The 19267-nt window shown below is 47.5% G+C and overlaps 1 protein-coding gene across 2 annotated transcripts in view; it reads left to right on the top strand.

The window, feature by feature from the left end:
• TSPAN9 (tetraspanin 9) overlaps positions 1-18857 on the top strand; it is a 104470-nt gene extending 85613 nt beyond the window's left edge. For both annotated transcript variants that reach the window (XM_081958023.1, XM_081958022.1), the window contains 6 exons: positions 6562-6753; positions 9477-9551; positions 13248-13349; positions 14733-14870; positions 17438-17521; positions 18435-18857. In XM_081958023.1, the coding sequence (XP_081814149.1) occupies positions 6562-6753; positions 9477-9551; positions 13248-13349; positions 14733-14870; positions 17438-17521; positions 18435-18506 (663 nt within the window). In that variant the 3' untranslated portion in view covers positions 18507-18857. The remainder of the gene's footprint in view (positions 1-6561; positions 6754-9476; positions 9552-13247; positions 13350-14732; positions 14871-17437; positions 17522-18434) is intronic.
• The last annotated feature ends 410 nt before the right edge of the window (positions 18858-19267 follow it).

Raw genomic sequence — 19267 nt, 5'->3', positions numbered from 1 at the left:
AGTGTTTTCAACTATTTGGGATATTGGAATTATGGGGGAATATTGAGTAATTTTTGAAATCTTAAAATATTAATGATTCAGCAGACGATAACAAACATATTGTATAAAGAAACGTTAAAGGTAAAGGTTCCCCTCGCACATAGGTGCTAGTCGTTCCCGATTCTAGGGGGCGGTGCTTATCTCCGTTTCAAAGCCAAAGAGCCAGCACTGTCCGAAGACATCTCCGTGGTCATGTGGATGGCATGACTCAACACCGAAGGTGCACCGAACGCTGTTACCTTCCCACCAAAGGTGGTGCCTATTTTTCTACTTGCATTTTTTACCTGCTTTTGAACTGTTAGGTTGGCAGAAGCTGGGACAAGTAACAGGAGCTCACTCCGTTACGCGGCATTAGGGATTCACAAGATATGTATGGTATTAGACGAAAACTACAAATAAAGCACACACACACACACACATATATATATAAAGAAGAAATTTATCACCACTGACACCCAACCACATGTCAGGTCATGATATTCTGTGACAGTTTCCCAGCCACTCTCACAATCCCTCTCTTCCTCCCCATCCAGCAGCAGCCTTTTACGTGCCTGCTGGAAAGGGAAAGAGGGAAGGAAGGAAGGAAGGAAGGAAGGAAGGAAGGAAGGAAGGAAGGAAGGAAGGAAGGAAGGAAGGAAGGATGGGCCATCACAAGTTTGAAGGTTACTATCAACCATCCAAGACCCAAAATCTAGAGCAGTGGTGAAATTCATTTTTTTTTTAACTACTGGTTCTGTGGGCATGGTGTGGCTTGGTGGGCGTGGCAGGGGAAGGATACTGCAAAATCTCCATTCCCTCCCCACTACTGGGGCCAGCCAGAAGTGGCATTTGCCAGTCCTCCGAACTACACAAAATTTCTGCTACCGGTTCTCTAGAACCTGTTAGAACCCGTTGGATTTCACCCCTGGTCCTCATCGCTTTTGTAGCCTTGATAAAAGAGACCGGCTCCTTCTGTGACCTACCTCCAGCTCCTTTTTTCTCATTATCTTCTCTTGCCCCAGGATCCAGCTTTATCTCCGCTCTGAATTTATTTAGCACGGGGTTAGAGAATTCATAATGTCATGGCAATAAAAGTCAGCTGTCTCCAGCTACAATGCCGGGTCCAAAAATATTTTGCTCATCTGCCAAGAGTTTTAAATCAGCTTGGCAAGTTTCTAATTTTAAACGCCGGTAGCAGGAAGAAAGACTCCTTCGTTTCTTTCTATGCAGGCAAAAGCACGGAGAACGCTTTCGGTTTACAACAGCGCAATCCGGAAAAATCAGCTGAAGGAGGGAGCACTTCTGCTTCCTACGATCTTGGTTCTATCCCTCTGTTAATTGCAGTTTAGGATTGCCTTGAGGGGGGGGGAGGTTGGTGGCTGCAGTACACGGCTGCTGATATTTAATGGATCATCTGCTAAGGCTGCAAGATCTCTGTGTAGCAGTTAACGGTTGTTGAGCCAGTTTTCACCCACTCTGCATTTGTCCGTTTGGTTTTTCGTTGCCTAAGTGCAAAACTCTGACGTAGGCAAGATACGATGGTCACTTACCGTATTTTTCGGAGTATAAGACACTCCGAAGTATAAGATGCAACTGGCAGTGGTGGGTTCCGGATCCCGTTACAACCAGTATGGTTCGAACGGGCCCGGCATCGCCCACATGGACATATGCGGCTCATGCATGCGTCATACCTGCCAGAGATGCCTCGACAAGCCTCCGCAATGCTCCAGCTGCTCGGCGGAGCATTGCGCAGGTGCTGTATGCACCATACGCCTGCGTGGAAGCGCCGAAGACTTTAAAGGACAGGTAAAGAGCTCGGGCGGGCCCTCCAGAGCACCGGAACGGAACAATACCCGGTGCTCTGGGCAAGCTCCGGTATGCCCATACCGGGGCATACCGCCTGCAACCCACCACTGGCACCTAGCTTTTGGGGAGGAAAACAAGGGGGGGGGAAATCTGCCTCTGCCTCCCAGCAATTTGCCTCCTTGCAGCAAACAGCAAACAGTACAGATGATATACACAGTTTGTGGCGTTACATTTCAGACTTTGCTGTTAAAAATTGATGTGGCTTTCTGGAAGTATACGTTATTCTCTGCTATTTAAAAGAAGATACAGCAGACCAAGATTTTGCTTCTTGCTTCCTAAGGAAGCCTGGGTCAGAACACTAGTAACAGAACAGTAGCGGGGTCATGATGGAGGAGGAGGAGGAGAATCTTGTACTTTGCAATAGATTTACATACCGCTCTTTAGTGTATATACTACTGGCTGGGGAATTCTGGAAGTTGACGTCCACCCATCTTAAACCTACGAAGGTTGAAAAACGCACCTTGACCACATCCTCTAAGCCAGTGATGGCTAACCGTTTTGTCGTTGCGTGGCGAAAGCACGCGTGCCCGCACCCAAAATGCAATGCACATGCTGCCCCCCTCACCCATTTTGGGCTTCCAGGTTGGTGCGGGAGGCCGTCCTGGCCCAAAACAGGGCACAGGGACACTGCGCGAGGCCCCAAAATGCAATGCATGCACGGCAGAGACCCGAAGACTGGCTGGCCGGCGGGAGGGGTGCATGCATGCATGGGGGAGCTGTGACAAGGGCTAGTGTGCCTGCAGAGAAGGCTCTGTGTGCCACAGGTTCTCCATCACGGCTCTAAGCAGTTTACAGAGTCAGCCTATTGCCCCCCCCCCAACAATCTGGCGCCTTGTTTTAGCGGCCTTGGAAGGATTTAAGGTCCTAGGATCTTTTCTAAGCTTGCAGGCGAAAGTGCCTTACAATCTTTGCATTTTTTGCCCTGGTTAACTTGGATAGTCAGTCACCAGGCTATTTCTCGTGCACTGTTTGATCAACTCATCCAGCGGTGGGCAGGTGTGAATGAAGTATGAAAAATTAGTAAGGGAGGCAATGATGAAATTCATTTTTTTTACTACTGGTTCGGGTGGGCGTGGCTTGGTGGGCGTGGCAGGGGAAGGATACTGCAAAATCCCCATTCCCTCCCCACTCTGGAGCCAGCCAGAGGTGGTATTTGCTGGTTCTCCAAACTACTCAAAATTTCCGCTACTGGTTCTCCAGAACCGGTCAGAACCTGCTGAATTTCCGGTTCTAACAAAACCTGTTAGAACCTGCTGTAACGGGGGCTCTGTTGCAAAATTGCAAGTGACCAACAGCAAGGTTCTCACGTGACAATTTTTTAAATATATGTATTTTTTTCAATTTTTTTAAACGTGTGTGTGTATTGTGTCACAACCCCTGGTATGCCCAAATATGGGAGGGAGCATACTGCTTCCCTTTTCTGTCTTTCGGCTCACCCTAGGAGCCATCCAGGCAGAAAGCCATTTTTTTAAATATTGCCTTGTTACATTTGTGTTGCATTTACGCTGATAAATAAATAAATAAATACACACACATATATACATGAATGATGAGGAATATCATATTTTTAGATAATCCGCCATCTGTTTAGGACCGTGTATATCAGAACAAAAATGAATTAATTAAGAAGCACATAGAGTCGGTTTTAAGAAGGAGGAATTGTGGGGGGGACGGACGGACTCTTGTCTGGGGAAGTCAGTGATCTTAGCCCCCACCCAAAGCCGCTCCCAGCACCAACATTGTAACTTTTTCCCCATCTCCTAAAACCAACGGAGCTTCTTTTAAGGCTTGCCAGCGTGTTGAAGGAAAGACATAGTTGCTTAGGGCAACCAGATCTGGGCTGCCAAAATCCCCCAAAGGAACAGAGAGTTGGCGTTTTTCTGTCCCTCTGGAGTCATCGAGTGATCAGCTGGATCTTGGCACCCAGATCTGGTCGCTTGATCTTTCTAGCGGGATACAGAATAACGGCGTTGGAAGGGACTTTGGAGGTCTTCTATCTAGGCTCAAGCAGGAGACCACGCGATCACTTCAGAAAAATGGCTGTCTTGTCTCTTCTTAAAAGATTCCAGTGTTGGAGCATTCACAACTTCTGGAGGCCAGTTGTTCCATAATTGCTCTCACCGTCAGGAAACTCCTCCTTAGTTCTAAGTTGCTTCTCTCCTTGATGAGTTTCCATCCGTTGCTTCTGGTTATGCCTTTGGGCTCTGTGGAAAACAATTTGACCCCCCCCCCCTTTTCTTTGTGGCAGCTTCTCAAATATTGGAAGACTGCTATCACATCACTCCTAGTCCTTCCTTTCATTAAACTAGACTGGGGGTTGGCAACCTTAAACATTCGAAGAGACATTTGGACCAGTTTCCCACAGAAAATAAAACACCGGGAGTCACAAAAACCTTCCCATGCCTGTCTATTTCCTGAGTGGCCACAGGAGTAGCATATGCACCGTATTTTTCGGGGTATAAAACGCACCTTTTTTCCTCAAAAAAGTGGCTGAAAATCTGGGTGCGTCTTATACACTGAATACGGCATTTTTTTTGCCTCCTCAAACCCTGCCCCCTTCACCAAAATGACCATGCATAACCTCTAGGAAGCTTTTAGAGAACTCCTGGGGGCTGGGGAGGGCAGAAATGAGCAAAAAACGGTCTGTCTTTTGCTCAATTTTACCTCCCCCCAGCCCCCAGGAGCACTCTATAAGCTTCCTAAAGGCTATGCATGCCCTTTTTTTAAATTATGAAAAATGGGCCATTTTTGCCCCCCCCCCCCCGAGCACTCTGCAAGCTCCCTAAAGGCTATTCATGCCTTTGGTGGGGTGGGGAAGCGGGCCCGTTTTCGCAAAAAATGAGCCGTTTTGGGGAGATTTGCAGAGTACAAAAACTTTTTTAAAAAAAAATTGCCTCTTCAAAAAGTCTTCAAGACGCAAAACCTGCATCTTGTACTCCGGTGCGTCTTATACTCCGAAAAATACAGTAGTTGAATTAAAAATTCTGTTTTCTTCTAAAACTTTTCTTGGATTTATTCATGGTTGGCCTACCGGGGGTCAAAAAGCTCCATAAATTGCGTGCAGGCGGGTGTCACACATTGGTGGTTGTGACTTTACTTTTACTTTTACTTTTATTCATATTTCTAGACCGCCCCCTCTCCCAAAAGGGACTCGGGGCGGTGACACATAGTTTGAGCAACAGGGAGATGCAGCATAGGAATGAAAGGGCCACATGCGGCTCCGGAGCCACAGTTTGCTGACCCCTGAACTAGACGTACCCAATTCCTGCAACCGTCCTTCATAGGTTTTAGCCTCCAGCCCCCTAATTGTTGTTGCTGCTCTTCTCTGCACTCTTTCCAGAGTATTTTTTTTTACCGTATAATGCTTAAAACTGGATGCCTTACCAAGGCATAATGAAGCGGTACTAACACTTCCTATGATCTTGATTCTATCCCTCTGTTAATTGTAGTTTAGGATTGCCTTGGTGTGTGTGTGTGTGTGTGTGTGTTTTTATGGCTGCAGCACAGGGCTGTCTGATATTTAATTGATCGCCTACTAAGTCTGCAAAATCTCTGTATATCAGTTAACGGCTGTTGAGCCAGATTTCACCTCCTCTGCATTTGTCCATTTGGTTTTTCCTTGCCTAAGTGCAAAACTCTGATGCAGGCAAGATATAATGGTCACTTAGACATTGAATGCTCAAGCAGGAGAACTTGTACCGGGGGTGTCAAACTCAAGGCCCGCGGGCCGAATCCGGACCGCCACGTGCTTGGATCTAGCCCACGGTCAGAGGTGGTATTCTGTGGTTCAAATCAGTTCGCCCGAACCTGTAGGGGAAATTGCAGGTGGCCCCGCCCACCTGCTCTGACTCTATGGCATCCTATTTACACCCTTTTTTAAAGCCAAAGCACGTGCTCGGAAGGCATGCTCACATTTGTGAAGCGGTAGAGAAGTTAAGTGAATGACACGCCTGCCCACGAGGCTGTCCTGGAAAATGTAAGGGGCCTCCCCATGTCGCTTCAGCCCGGTCTACACAATGGGAAGAGGAAACATTGGGTCAGCAGTTTGGGGAGTAGTGTCAAGCTGGCCACGCCCACCTAGCTAGCAATGCGCAGCCAGTCAGCCATGCCCTGTGAGTGACAGCCACAGCCACACAGCTGGCCAGGGCCACACAGTCAACCACGCCCAGTGAGTGATGTCAAGCTGGCCATGCCCACCCAGCTGGCCACGCCCAGTGAGTGACATCAAGCTGGCCACGGCCACCCAGCCGGTCATGCCCACCCAGTCAGCCACACCCAGTGAGTGATGTCAAGCTGCTCACATCTACCCAATTGGTCATGCCCGCCCAGCCCCCAGGGGTCAACCACAGTCCTGATGCGGCCCTCAATGAAATTGAGTTTGACACCCCTATCCTCTACCATTCCGGACAAGTGGACGCCCAGTCTCTTCTTATAAACCTCCAGTGTTGAAGCATCCATAACTTCTGGAGGCAAGCCATTCACTGGTTAACCGTTCTCACTGTTAGGATATTGTTGGCAGGGCCCACCACGGTAAGGGACACAAGGGGCATCTCCCTCCTCTCACCAGGCCAAGTGCCAGTCTTCTACCAGTCTGCGTGTGGCAAAGCGCAAAGGCGGAAGGTTTTTCCCCTTCCTCATCTCTCCTCTCTTTTTTGTCTCTTTCTTTTTTCTGTTCAGCTGTGCGGCTGTGGGCTCCTGGGCGTGGGAATATGGCTCTCGGTATCCCAAGGAAACTTCGCCACGTTTTCTCCCACGTTCCCGTCGCTGTCGGCTGCCAACCTGGTCATTGCCATTGGGACCATTGTCATGGTGACAGCTTTCTTAGGCTGTTTGGGTGCCATCAAAGAAAACAAGTGCCTACTTTTAAGCGTAAGTTGGATTCTCTTTTTTTTTTTACTACCAGGGACTTGAGGAATTGCCTTTTTTTTCTTGCGGCCAAAGCCTCCACTACAGTACCAATAATGCTCGACTTGCAACGGTTCCTTTAGTGACCGTTTGAAGATACAACGGGGCTGAAAAGTGACTTACGACCATTTTTCACACTTACGACCGTTGCAGCATCCCCAGGGTCACCTGATCAAAATGCAGACGTTAGTCAACTGACTGACATTTATGATGGTTGCAGTGTCCTGGGGTGACGTGATCCCATTTTTACGACCTTCCGATAAGCAACGGCTCGAAAACGGTCATAAGTCTTTTTTTTTTCTCCAGTGCTGTCGTAACTTTGAATGGTCAGTAAATGAATTGCTGTAAGTCAAGGACTACCTGTATCAGTTCTGGCAAGGTAGAGCCTGATGTAAACTGGGGCAATCCTCATGATTGCCAGGAGACTGGCCAAGTTATTGCCACCTTCTTGACCATCTGTGGCTATTGAGCTGCCTTCAAAGACTGCGCCGGTTGGCCACATTTCAGCAATCCAACTGATCAAGACATCTATGAGATTCTCAGTCACTCAGGTCATGGTTGTCCCCAAAGTGCTTTTTCAGGAGGCAACTGGACTTTCTTCTTTTTCTTTTGAAGATGTTTCGCTTCTCACCCTAGAAGCTTCTTCAGCTCTGACTGGACGGTGGGAAGGGAAGGATTGATGCTCCTTGCAGACAGCTGGTCATTTGCATCCTTTTAGAGGGTCGTTGAGGCCACTTGGAGGTTTAACTCCTGGCTCTTTTAGTGGGTCTTGTAGACTGCAATTATTTTCCTCTGGAAATCCGTTCCTACTCTCACACCATTCCAAGGGTGTTCTTCCCAAATTGTACAGCTAAAAGTCTGTAGAGATTCTCAGTCAATCCAGGTCACGGTTGTCCCAAAGGTGCTTTTTCCAAGAGGCGACTGGACGGTCTGGTTTTTTCTTTGAAGACGTTTCGCTTCTCACCCAAGAAGCTTCTTCAATTCAACCCTAACCCAGAGCTGAAGAAGCTTCGTGGATGAGAAGCGAAACCTTTTCAAGTAAAATAACCAAGAAAGTCTATGGAGATTCTCCGCCATGCTTGTCCCAAAAGTGCTTTTTCAGGAGGCAACTGGACTTTTTCCTTTTTCTTTTGAAGATGTTTCGCTTCTCACCCAAGAAGCTTCTTCAATTCAACCCTAACCCAGAGCTGAAGAAGCTTCTTGGATGAGAAGCAAAACCTTTTCAAGTAAAATAACAAAGAAGGTCTATGGAGATTCTCCGTCATGCTTGTCCCAAATGTGCTTTTTCAGGAGGCAACTGGACTCTTTCCTTTTTCTTTTGAAGATGTTTCGCTTCTCACCCAAGAAGCTTCTTCAGTTCAACCCTAACCCAAAGCTGAAGAAGCTTCGTGGATGAGAAGCGAAACCTTTTCAAGTAAAATAACCAAGAAAGTCTATGGAGATTCTCCGTCATGCTTGTCCCAAAGGTGCTTTTTCCAAGAGGCGACTGGACTTTCTGGGGTTTTTTTGAAGACATTTTGCTTTGAAGATAGCAAAGTCCACATTTTGGAGAGAGAGGACTGCTGGTTTGAAAGGGGGGTCAAAGAGGCCACAGAGGTGGGAGGGATAGGACATCAGCTGTATCTCCAATCTACAACACAGTCCTTTCAGCAGTTCCAAGAAGGTTCCACAGCCATTTGCACTGCTCAGGTGACCCTGGGGACACAGACAAACCTCCAGGTGGCCTCAACGACTCTTTAAAAGGATGCAAATGACCAGCTGTCGGCAAGGAGTATCAATCCTTCCCTTCCCCACCATCCGGTCAGAGCTGAAGAAGCTTCTTGGATGAGAAGCGAAACATCTTCAAAAGAAAAAGAAGAAAGTCCAGTTGCCTCCTGAAAAAAAGCACCTTTGGGACAACCGTGACCTGGAATGACTGAGAATCTCTACGGACTTTTAGCTATACAATTTGGGATGAAGACCCTTGGAATGGTGTGGGAGTAGGAATGGATTTCCAGAGGAAAATAATTGCAGACTACAGAAACCATTTGCACCCTGAAGATACTGATAAATCTCCAAGTGGCCTCAACGACCCTCTAAAAGGATGCAAATGACCAGCTGTCTGCAAGGAATATCAATCTTTCCCTTCCCCACCATCCGGTCAGAGCTGAAGAAGCTTCTCGGATGAGAAGCGAAACGTCTTCAAAGGAAAGGAAAAAAAAGCAGAAAGTCCAAATTGCCTCTTGAAAAAGCACTTTTGAGGTCAACCGATCCAGAGTCGATTTGCCATCACCGAAGCTTTCGGTCCTAGGTGGAATCAGAACCATTTGGGTCAGTTGACAGAGCTTCTCCCCCCCAGCTCATCCCCTCCAGCTGTGATTTAAATAGGGGCCGTTAGCCCAAGAACAGACACACACACACACACACACACTGTTCCCAGTCCAGCTGCCGTGGAGGGAATTGTGACCCCATTCAGGGACCGCTGGACCGATCTCGCAGGCCACGTGATGTTGGGCCCCAGCTGTCTGGAGGTGGGTGGGTGGGTGGAATTTAATCAGAGCTCATTTCCCTTGTTGTTTTGATTATCCCTAAGTAGGTTAATGTAACTATGCATCTCGTGTTTTCCTCTCCAGCGATATCATTGATGTGAGATTCTCTCAGCGCTTTCCGCGATCCGATTCTGACCCTCCACTCTCACTTTCTTTCAGTTTTTTGTCGTTTTGCTGATCATTCTCCTGGCTGAACTGATATTACTCATTTTGTTCTTTGTTTATATGGACAAGGTAAGTATTTATATAGCCACAGACAAACCTACCACTAAGCTGGTTAGCTCATCTTCGGAAGCCAAAGCTTCTTTTCTTTCATCTAATTCCTGGGGGTGGGGGGGAAATATACGTATACATTCATGCATATTCCCTCAAAAGATAATGAGCATGGAGGCAAGACGGTGACCGAAGCATTCTTGTACATTCAGTTGAATCAAGAAAGACTCAAGATCTAGGTCAACCGAGAAAGAAATTAGCAGTTTATTTATGGTGCTATGCATGACCCACCAATGAAACAGCTGTTGGTCATTGCCAAACCATAATTCTTGGGATAAAATTAAGTCACAATAGAAGGAAAAAAGGCTGCCGAAACATTAATTTGCACACCGGTTCCTAACTGAGAACCAACTAAGCGTATTTACCGCTTAATCAACTCACTTCAAGAAAAAAAAAGGGAAGAAAAATCTGTTTACGGCATAAAAAGGTGGAGAGAGAGGGGGAAAAAATAGCTTGAAAATACATCCTTGTTTGGGATTATGCTTCAAAAAAAATACTCAGTGGCTAAGACCCTGAGCTTGTCGATCAGAAAGGTCGGCAGTTCGGCAGTTCGAATCCCTAGAGCCACGTAATGGAGTGAGCTCCCGTTACTTGTCCCAGCTTCTACCAACCTAGCGGTTCGAAAGCATGTAACAATGCAAGTAGAAAAATAGGAACCACCTTTGGTGGGAAGGTAACAGCGTTCTGTGCGCCTTCGGCGTTGAGTCATGCTGGCCACATGACCCCGGAGACGTCTTCGGACAGCGCTGGCTCTTCGGCTTTGAAACAGAGATGGGTACCACCCCTTAGAGTTGGGAACAACTAGCCACGTATGTGCGAGGGGAACCTTTACCTTACCATTGCCTTAGACATTAATATTAGTAATTGTATTGTTAATATCCGTAATTATTAATGTGAATGCTAATATAATAATTAAATAGCAGTACAATTAGTGTTATCTGGGATCTTTTCCAATCAGGTTTGAGGTGGTGGGCAATGACATTGGATTGACATAATGTATTTTTTGGAGTATAAGACGCACTGGAGTATAAAATGAACCGGAGTATAAGACGCACCAAGGTTTTGAAGAGGCAAATTAAAAAAAAAGTTTTTACGCTCTGCAGACCTCCCCAATTTTTAAAACAAGAACAACGGGGGGCATAAATAGCCTTTAGGAGGCTTGTAGGGTGCTCCTGGAGGGGGGGGCAAAAACGAGCAAAAAATGGGCAGTTTTTCACTCATTTCTGCCCACCCCAGCCCCCAGGAGCACTCTGGAAGCCTCCTGAAGGCTACGCATGGCCATTTTTGCAAAAGGGGCGGGGTTTCGGGGGGCAAAAAATGCTGTATTCGGTGCATAAGACGCGCCCAGATTTTCAGCCTCTTTTCTGAGGGAAAAGGGTGCGTCTTATACGCCGAAAAAATATGGTACATTGCGTTTATTGGTGACCTCGGGAGGAGCTCAGATATGTGACCTCTTCTGGCTGTCCTTGATCTCTCCCTATCAATGGGGGATCTTTCTAGATCAACTAAGGGAACCGGGTGAGGTGTGTGTGTGTGTGTGTGTGTGTGTGTGCGCAGCGTTGCAGTGGCTCTTCTCTCTTTTCCAAGCCCGAAGTGGGGAGAGGTCGAATGAAGACCCCTGATTTGTGGGGTCCTTGAAGGTTTAGTCCTCTCAATCCACCCCTACGCGAGGCCTCTGAGGAGGTCATCCATCGGCATGAGATCAGGTATCACCCGTAGGCTGCTGGTACTCAGACACATCAATCAAACTCTGGCTGCTTTGAGGGATGCAGCCAAGGATTTCCCTCCGTCCTTGGATGGGGGAAGGGTGGAGCAGAATGAAGACGAGCAGGGCAGGGTGGCTGCCTGCCCACTGAATTCAGGGACCTTCCCTTCCTAGTTCTGAGTGAGCTCTGCTTCCCCAGACCAAACACGTCTACAATTTGGGGTGTGTTTCTGTGTGTGTGTGTGTCTTCCTGCAACCTTAAAGGTAAAGGTTCCCCTCACACATATGCGCTAGTCGTTCCCGACTCTAGGGAGGCGGTGCTCATCTCCGTTTCAAAGCCGAAGAGCCATCGCTGTCCGAAGACGTCTCCGTGGTTGGCATGACTCAATGCCGAAGGCGCACGGAACGCTGTTACCTTCCCACCAAAGGTGGTTCCTATTTTTCTACTTGCATTTTTTTTACGTGCTCTCGAACTGCTAGGTTGGCAGAAGCTGGGGCAAGGAACGGGAGCTCACTCCGTAACGCGGCGCTAGGGATTCGAACCGCCAACCTGCCGACCTTTCTGATTGACAAGCTCAGCGTCTTAGCCACTGAGCCACCGCGCCCCCTTAGCTCCTTTCAAAAGAGCGGGTAGCAAGCGCAGCCAGGAAAGCCTTTTGCACAGATCCACCTTGTGTTGAAATGCAGTCCTTCCCCAATTAGGAGTAAGTATAATCTCTATTGTCATTGTACTTAAATACAACGAAATTGCAATAGCATTTAAACCTATATGCCGCTTCACAGTTCTTTACATCCCTCTCTAAGCGGTTTATACTATCAGCCTATTGCCCCCAACAATCCTCATTTTACCAACCTCGGAAGGGCGGAAGATTGAATCAACCTCGAACTGGTCAAGATCGAACTCCTGGCAGTGGGCAGAGTCAGCCTGCAATGCTGCATTCTAACCACTGCACCACCACAGATACAGGATCGATAGATAGCAATAGCGCTTAGACTTATAGACCGCTTCACAGTGCTTTTACAGCCCTCTCTACGCAGTTTACAGAGTCATTTTACTGACTATGGAAGGACAGAAGGCTGAGTCAACTTTGAGCCAGTCAGAATCGAACTGCTGGCAGTCCGCAGAGTTTGCCTGCAATATCACCACCTAGCCACTGCGCCACCACGGCTGAGATAGTACTAGCATTTAGACTGACTTACTGCTTCGCAGTGCTTTTACAGCCCTCTCTATGCAGTTTACAGTCAGCCTATCGCCCCCCCCCCCCAACCATCTGGGTCCTCATTTTACTGACCTCAGAAAGCTAGAAGACTGAGTCAACCTTGGGCCGGTGAGACTCGAACTGCCAAAGCTGCTGGCAGTCGGCAGTCAGCAGAATTAGCCTGCAATGCTGCATTCTAACCACTGTGCCACCACTGCCCTTCTTATGGTCACTTCTGCCTTTGTTTCTTCCTCTGTGGGCTACCGCAGTGCGCCCTCCGTGCGGTTGCAGTGCGCATTTCAAAATGTGCGCTCACTCACATGCTGTTGCGGCTTCCATTTTGACTTTTTTGACCCCGCAGATACTACTCCTGCATTGAGAAATTTTTCTCCAGGGCAACTTTGGAAGCCCGGAGTCTCCACCCATTAAGGATGACTTTGCAAAAGAGATTCTGTTCCATTTTGTCCATTCTGTGACAGTTTCCCAGCCACTCTCACAATCCCTCCCTTCCTTCCCATCCAGCAGCAGCCTTTTTACGTGCCTGCTAGAAAGGGAAGGATGGATGGATAGATGGATGGAAGGAAGGAAGGAAGGAAGGAAGGAAGGAAAGAAGGAAGGAAGGGCCATCCCAAGTTTGAAGGTCACTGAACAAGGCAGTCACACCGCGTCCAACCAAACAGCCAAATGAAAAATTATACCTGCAGATTGTTAACAATTAGAACTCTTTAAAAAAACATTCTTTTTATGAAATAGGTGAGTGAAAGCGCAAAGCAGGACTTGAAGGAGGGCCTCAAGCTGTATGAAACAGAAAATAATGTTGGGCTGAAGAACGCGTGGAATATCATTCAAGCAGAGGTAAACTATATAATATTACGTCTTTGCAAATCAAACTCTGAGTCAAAAAGTAGACCCCCACTGCAGGAGAGGCAAGAAGTCTTTGCTGTTCTGGTGCTGCCATCTAGTGGCATTTGGTAGCATTAGCAATCCGCAATTTCTTTCCTTTTGAACTTAATACACACGCTCATCTACGTACAGTCTGTACCTTCTATAATCCTGACTGCTCTTTAGAAGGCCAGATCCTGAAGAGGAAACTCAAAGACTTTGGCCACCTAATGAGAAGGAAGGACTCCCTGGAGAAGAGCTTAATACTGGGAAAGATGGAGGGCAAAAGAAGAAGGGGACAGCAGAGAATGAGGTGGCTGGATGGAGTCACTGAAGCAGTCGGCGTGAGCTTAAATGGACTCCGGGGGATGGTAGAGGACAGGAAGGCCTGGAGGAACATTGTCCGTGGGGTCGCGATGGGTCGGACACAACTTCGCAACTAAGAACAATGTTTTCATTGCTGAAAACTGCTTTCCGTGACTCCCAATTGCAGTAAACGGTTATTTCCATAACCACCGTACCATATAAAAACTCCCTTTAAACGACCCCTCTCTATTAAAACAAAAAACAAATGAAACTCATTGCAAATGGCTATATAAATCCAGCCAATGTTAAAAGCTAATAAGGCTCCTCTATCTTATGTAGTACTAAAATGCTCATTCTCGCGATCTGCGCAAAATGGTTATTTGTCGGGCAATAATGTTGGAAACAAGTTAGAATGTATCCAAAATCCAGAACCCATGATTTTTTGGGGAAATGAAATTTGGGGAAGTGTAGCTACTTCAGTGCAGAGGTGGCTTGCTACCGTTTCACACTGGTTCAGGCGAACCGGTAGTAGAAATCGGGACTGGGTCGCCGAACCGGTAGGGACAGCAGGCTGGCCATGCCCCCGAACTGGTTCCCCGGTCACCCATGCTATTGCTGGCATGTTTTTGAATCATTTTATAATGTTCTGCGCCAGCAGCAACCCATCCCTGCTTCAATGCTACTGGCTACTATGGCTGTGGTCACATGATATTCTGTGACAGTTTCCCAGCCACTCTCACAATCCCTCCCTTCCTCCCCATCCAGCAGCAGCCTTTTACATGCCTGCTGGAAAGGGAAGGAAGGAAGGAGGAAGGAAGGAAGGGCCATCACAAGTTTGAAGGTCACTGAACGAGGCAGCTATTAATCAAGGACTACCTGTAATAAGGTGCTTGATCTCTTGCTTTTGTTTTACAGGTATAACACATCCATTTCTGAAATATATTCTCATTTCTCTAGTAATGTTGTGAACTTTTAAGCAACTTTCTTAGGAACAGAAATACTTAAAAAAAAACCTTCCAGCTCATTCTCCTCCTTTTCCTCCCCCAATAGATGCACTGCTGTGGGGTAACTGATTATAGAGATTGGTACCCCGTATTGGGTGATAACGTTGTCCCTGACAGATGCTGTATGGAGAATTCCCAAGATTGTGGTCGGAATTTCAACAACACGAACTTGGTGTGGAAAACGGTAACTCATCACCCGAATGTATGCTCGCCCCTAGATCCTTCCAAACAAGGTTACTTCATTGACTAGGAATATTGATAGGTAGTCCTCAACGTACGGCCGCAACCGAGACCCAGATTTCTAGTGCGAAGTAAGAGAGTGGTTAACCGAGCTTTGCCCCATTTTGCGACTTTTCTTGACACAGTTGTTAAGCGAGCCACTGCAGCTGTTCAGTTAGCAACACTGACATTGTGAAGTGAATATGGCTTCCCCCTTGACTTTGCTTGTCCAAAGGTCGCAAAAGGGGGTCCCGGGACCCTGCGACCGTCATAAATACATGCCAGTTGCCAAGCGTCTGAATTTTTGATCACGTGACCACAGGGATGTGGGGATCGTTAAGGGTGAAAAATAGTCCCCTCGCTTTTTTCAGCACCGTTGTAATTTTGAACGGTCGCTAAACGAATGCCTGTAAGCCGAGAACTACCTATCAAAGTCTCCATCATGAATCCTTCAGTCCTGTCGAATTCAGTGGGAATGACCTCTGTGTCAGGGGTGTCAAACTCAAGACCCATGGGCCGGATCTGGATGCTTAGATCTGGCCCCCAGGGCTGGCCTGTAAATAACAAAAGGACTGGCCTGCGGTGCCTCTGCCAGCCAAAATGGGCCAGGGGGGAGGCTCGTAAGTCCCCCCGTGCCCCATTTTCAGCCGGCAGAGTGCTGCAGGAGGCCGTGGAGGGTGGAAACGGGCTGCAGGGGGTCTCACGAGTCCCCTTATGGCCCATTTGCATCTGGCAGAGTGCTGCAGGAGGCCTCGCCAGTCCCCTCAGCCCGAACCCTTTTTCAGTCGGCAGAATTCTTCAGGAGGCCATGGAGGCTGTAAACGGGCCACAGGGCACCTCACGAGTCCCCTCATGGCCCATTTTCAGCTGGCAGAGTGCTGCAGGAGGCCGTGGAAGCTGAAAACGGGCTGCAGGGGGCCTCACGAGTCCCCTCATGGCCCATTTTCAACCGGCAGAGTGCTGCAGGAGGCAGTGGAGGCCAAAAATGAACCGCAAGGCGCCTCCCCCCCGCCCTGCAACCCTTTTTCAGTTGGCAGAGTTTTGCAGGAGGCCATGGAGGCTGAAAATGAGCTGCAGGGGGCCTCATGAGTACTCCCGTCACCTGTTTCCATCCTGCAGGAGGCTGTGGAGGCTGAAAACGGACCACATGGGCCCTTCCCCCCCCCATCCACAGCCTGTTTTCAGCTGGCAAAGGGCTGCAGGAGGCGCCAATCTCGTATCCCTCCCACTCCCCCCCCCCCCCAGCCAGCTCACAGAGGAGAACTACAATGCTGGTCCAGCTCTTGAAGAAATCCAGTTTGACACCCCCGCTGTAGGTAAATCAGGATAGGAGCGAGGCATAAATCTGCTAATAGATAATAACTGTTGTTCACTCAGCCATTTATCCAGGAATTGATCTGGTGCTAAAAATACTCGGCTCGGGTTGATGCTTAGATTACAGATTGCAGAAGGGAGCTTGTGCAGCTCCCTTACGTTCCACCAGAGAGGATTTAAGTACTGTGTAGTACATAAAAAGTAAAGTCACCTTCAAGTCAATCTGGAGTCCTTCTGGAGGTTTCTTTGCACAGGTTTCTCCAGCAGTGCTACAATTGAAGTTACCTTCTGTCTTCTGGGAGGGATTTTCACCTTCCCACCCAACCTTATGACAGTAAAATTCTCTGGAAATATTCCTTCCAGGGATTAAAAATATACCGTATTTTGCAGAATATGAGGTGCACCGGAGTATAAGATGCACCAAGATTTTGAAGAGGCAAATAAGAAAAATATTTTTTGCACTCTGCAGACCTCCCAAAAACGGTCCATTTTTTGTGAAAATGGGCCCATTTTTGTCAAAAAAAGGGCTTGCATAGCCTTTGGGAGGCTTATAGAGTGCTTCTGGGGACTGGAAAGTGGGCAAAAATGAGCAAAAAACACCCTGTTTTTTTCTCATTTCTGCCCTCCCCAGCCCCCAGGAGCACTCTGAAAGCCGCCTAAAAGCTATGCACTGCCACTTTTGCAAAGGAGGCGGGGTTTTGGGGAGACCAAAAATGCTGTATTCAGTGTATAAAACGCACCCCAGATTTTCACCCTCTTTTTTGTGGGAAAAAGCTGCGTCTTATATTCTGAAAAATACGGTAGTTATAGATTCACACAAAACATTAGTTTGATTTTGTGTGTGTGTGTGCGTGCGTGCCACAGACACGTTCTGAATGAAAATAACCTTGCCTTCACACATGTTTTGCAGTCAGTTGCCAAGCATGTAAAATCATGTAATTATAAACAAACAAAAACACTGTTTGCTTTAAGTGCTGAGCAATCGGTACGTACACAAAAGAGCAAAATTCCACCTCCTTGTCGAGTCCTTGTCAAATTTCATTTGAAGGTTTCAACTCCTGCCAACGGCTCTTGCTTACAAGGAGTCTCCAAAACGGAGAAGACAGTAGGGAGAAGTCAACCCTTCCTCCCCACCCCCACCCCCCCACCCCGGCCGCTCTCTCCAGCTCAGAATGCTGTTGCTATCAAACAATGTTTTAAAAAATGTTTCTTCTCCAGGGGTGCTACGAGAAGGTCATGACGTGGTTTGAAGATAACAAGCATATCCCTGGGGCCGTCGGGATGTGTCTCCTCATAATACAGGTATGGGCGAACTCAGGGATCAGCAAACTGTTGCTCTGGAGCCGCATGTGGCTCTTTCCTCCCTCTGCTGTGGCTCCCTGTCGCCAGTCAGCTCCACAATTGTGATAGGGCTTTCGGTTAGGACAGGTAGAGGAAAAAGGACGCCATGCTAGGAGGAGACTCTTTGGTGGGCGAACTGGACTTCCTGTCGGCAGATGAAAAAAAGACACCGCTCAAGGAGGAGACTCTATGGTGGGGGAAACGGACTTCCTGTCGGCAGATGAAAAAAAGACACAGTGCAAGGAGGAGACTCTATGGTGGGGGAACTGGACTTCCGGTCAACTCCAGAATTGAACGGGGGTGGGTGGGGTGGGATTCCGGTTAGGACCATTTTGAAACAGTTTTAATAGTGATGATATATATGCGTCTAGCGGTGAAGATGCTCACCTCCCGCTCGGAAGGTAGAGAGTTCAATCCTAGGTCGTGACGGACGTTTCTCTCTCTCTCAGGCAATATTTGTTGTGAAATCCACGTAGGCGTCAGGAAGGGCATTGGGCCAGTAAATGCTCAGCTCTATTCCGCTGCCCCGACTCTACCCTGAATTCAGGGATTACAGGGTCCTAAAAAGAAAATAAATTCGAAGTCATAGCGGGAATTAAGATCTTACTGCAATGGGGCCCGTCAGAGGCGGGTTTCTGCTGGATCGGGCAAACCGGAAGTGGCGGCAGAAGGCTCCGCCCGCCCGCCCAGACGCGCATGCACAGGAGTGTTACGCACACACGAGGGAACCAGTAGTAAGATAAATTGAGACCCACCACCCGGGGCCTGTCTTTGGTGACTTTGGTAGAGATCGTGCGGGTGTGAGCCTCGGTAAAAGTGCCGTTTGTATCCCGCAATTAATTCCGACATCCTTTTTCTCTCGCTTGTCTTCCAGATTCTTGGCATGGCCTTTTCCATGACTCTCTTCCAGCAAATTCACAGGACCGGTAAAAAATACGATGCCTAAAATGCTTCTTTTTTTAAAACTGCATCAGCCCTTAACTGTTCCCATTAGGACAGAACAACAACTGCAAAAAACACATATATATATATATATATGTATACCTTGAATCACTTTGTCTGACTTTGGGGCTGCCTATCCCGCTTAGTTCATTTTTTTCCAAGATGGATTAAACTGAACGCAAGTATTTACAAGGACCTTTTTTGTATCTTCTCGGTCATTGTTTTGCCAAAGAAGAGGAGAACTTCCCTGAACTCAAATCAGTTTTTCTACTCCTTCTCAAAACTCCTTGTTTGTAACCTTATAGGTGGAATAACATTCTAGTGCTGATCGGCATTACATCACTGAGGTAGCTGACGGATGTGTCTATTAACTTTTTAAAATAATCTTTTTTTAAATGGCTCGTACCCAACCCGGGTTCTGGGACTTGAACGAAGCCATTCGGATGACACCCCGGTGAATTGGATCTGCTTGGACAAGAGTGGTTTGGGGAGTGAGGGGGGGGGGTTGAGGGGGTCGGGGGGTACTTTATCTTACAGAATATTAACTATTTTTCCTTTGTTCCCTTTTTTCCCCTCATGTCCCCTGCTCTCCCCCGGAACTCAATGGTGCAGTCTTTGAAAGAAAGAAAAAAAATACTTTTTAAAAATACTTTTCTAAAAAAACAGTTTAAAATATTTTTTAACTGTTTTTAAATTTAAAACAGCTTTAAATTTAAAACCAGGAGGGGTAAAAAGTGACTGTTTCTGTTATAATAAGTTCAAAAG

The sequence above is a fragment of the Natrix helvetica genome, assembly GCF_964273705.1.
Source record: "Natrix helvetica genome assembly, chromosome: 6".
Taxonomy (NCBI): Eukaryota; Metazoa; Chordata; class Lepidosauria; order Squamata; family Natricidae; genus Natrix; species Natrix helvetica.
This window is presented reverse-complemented; position numbering and strand designations above follow the sequence as displayed.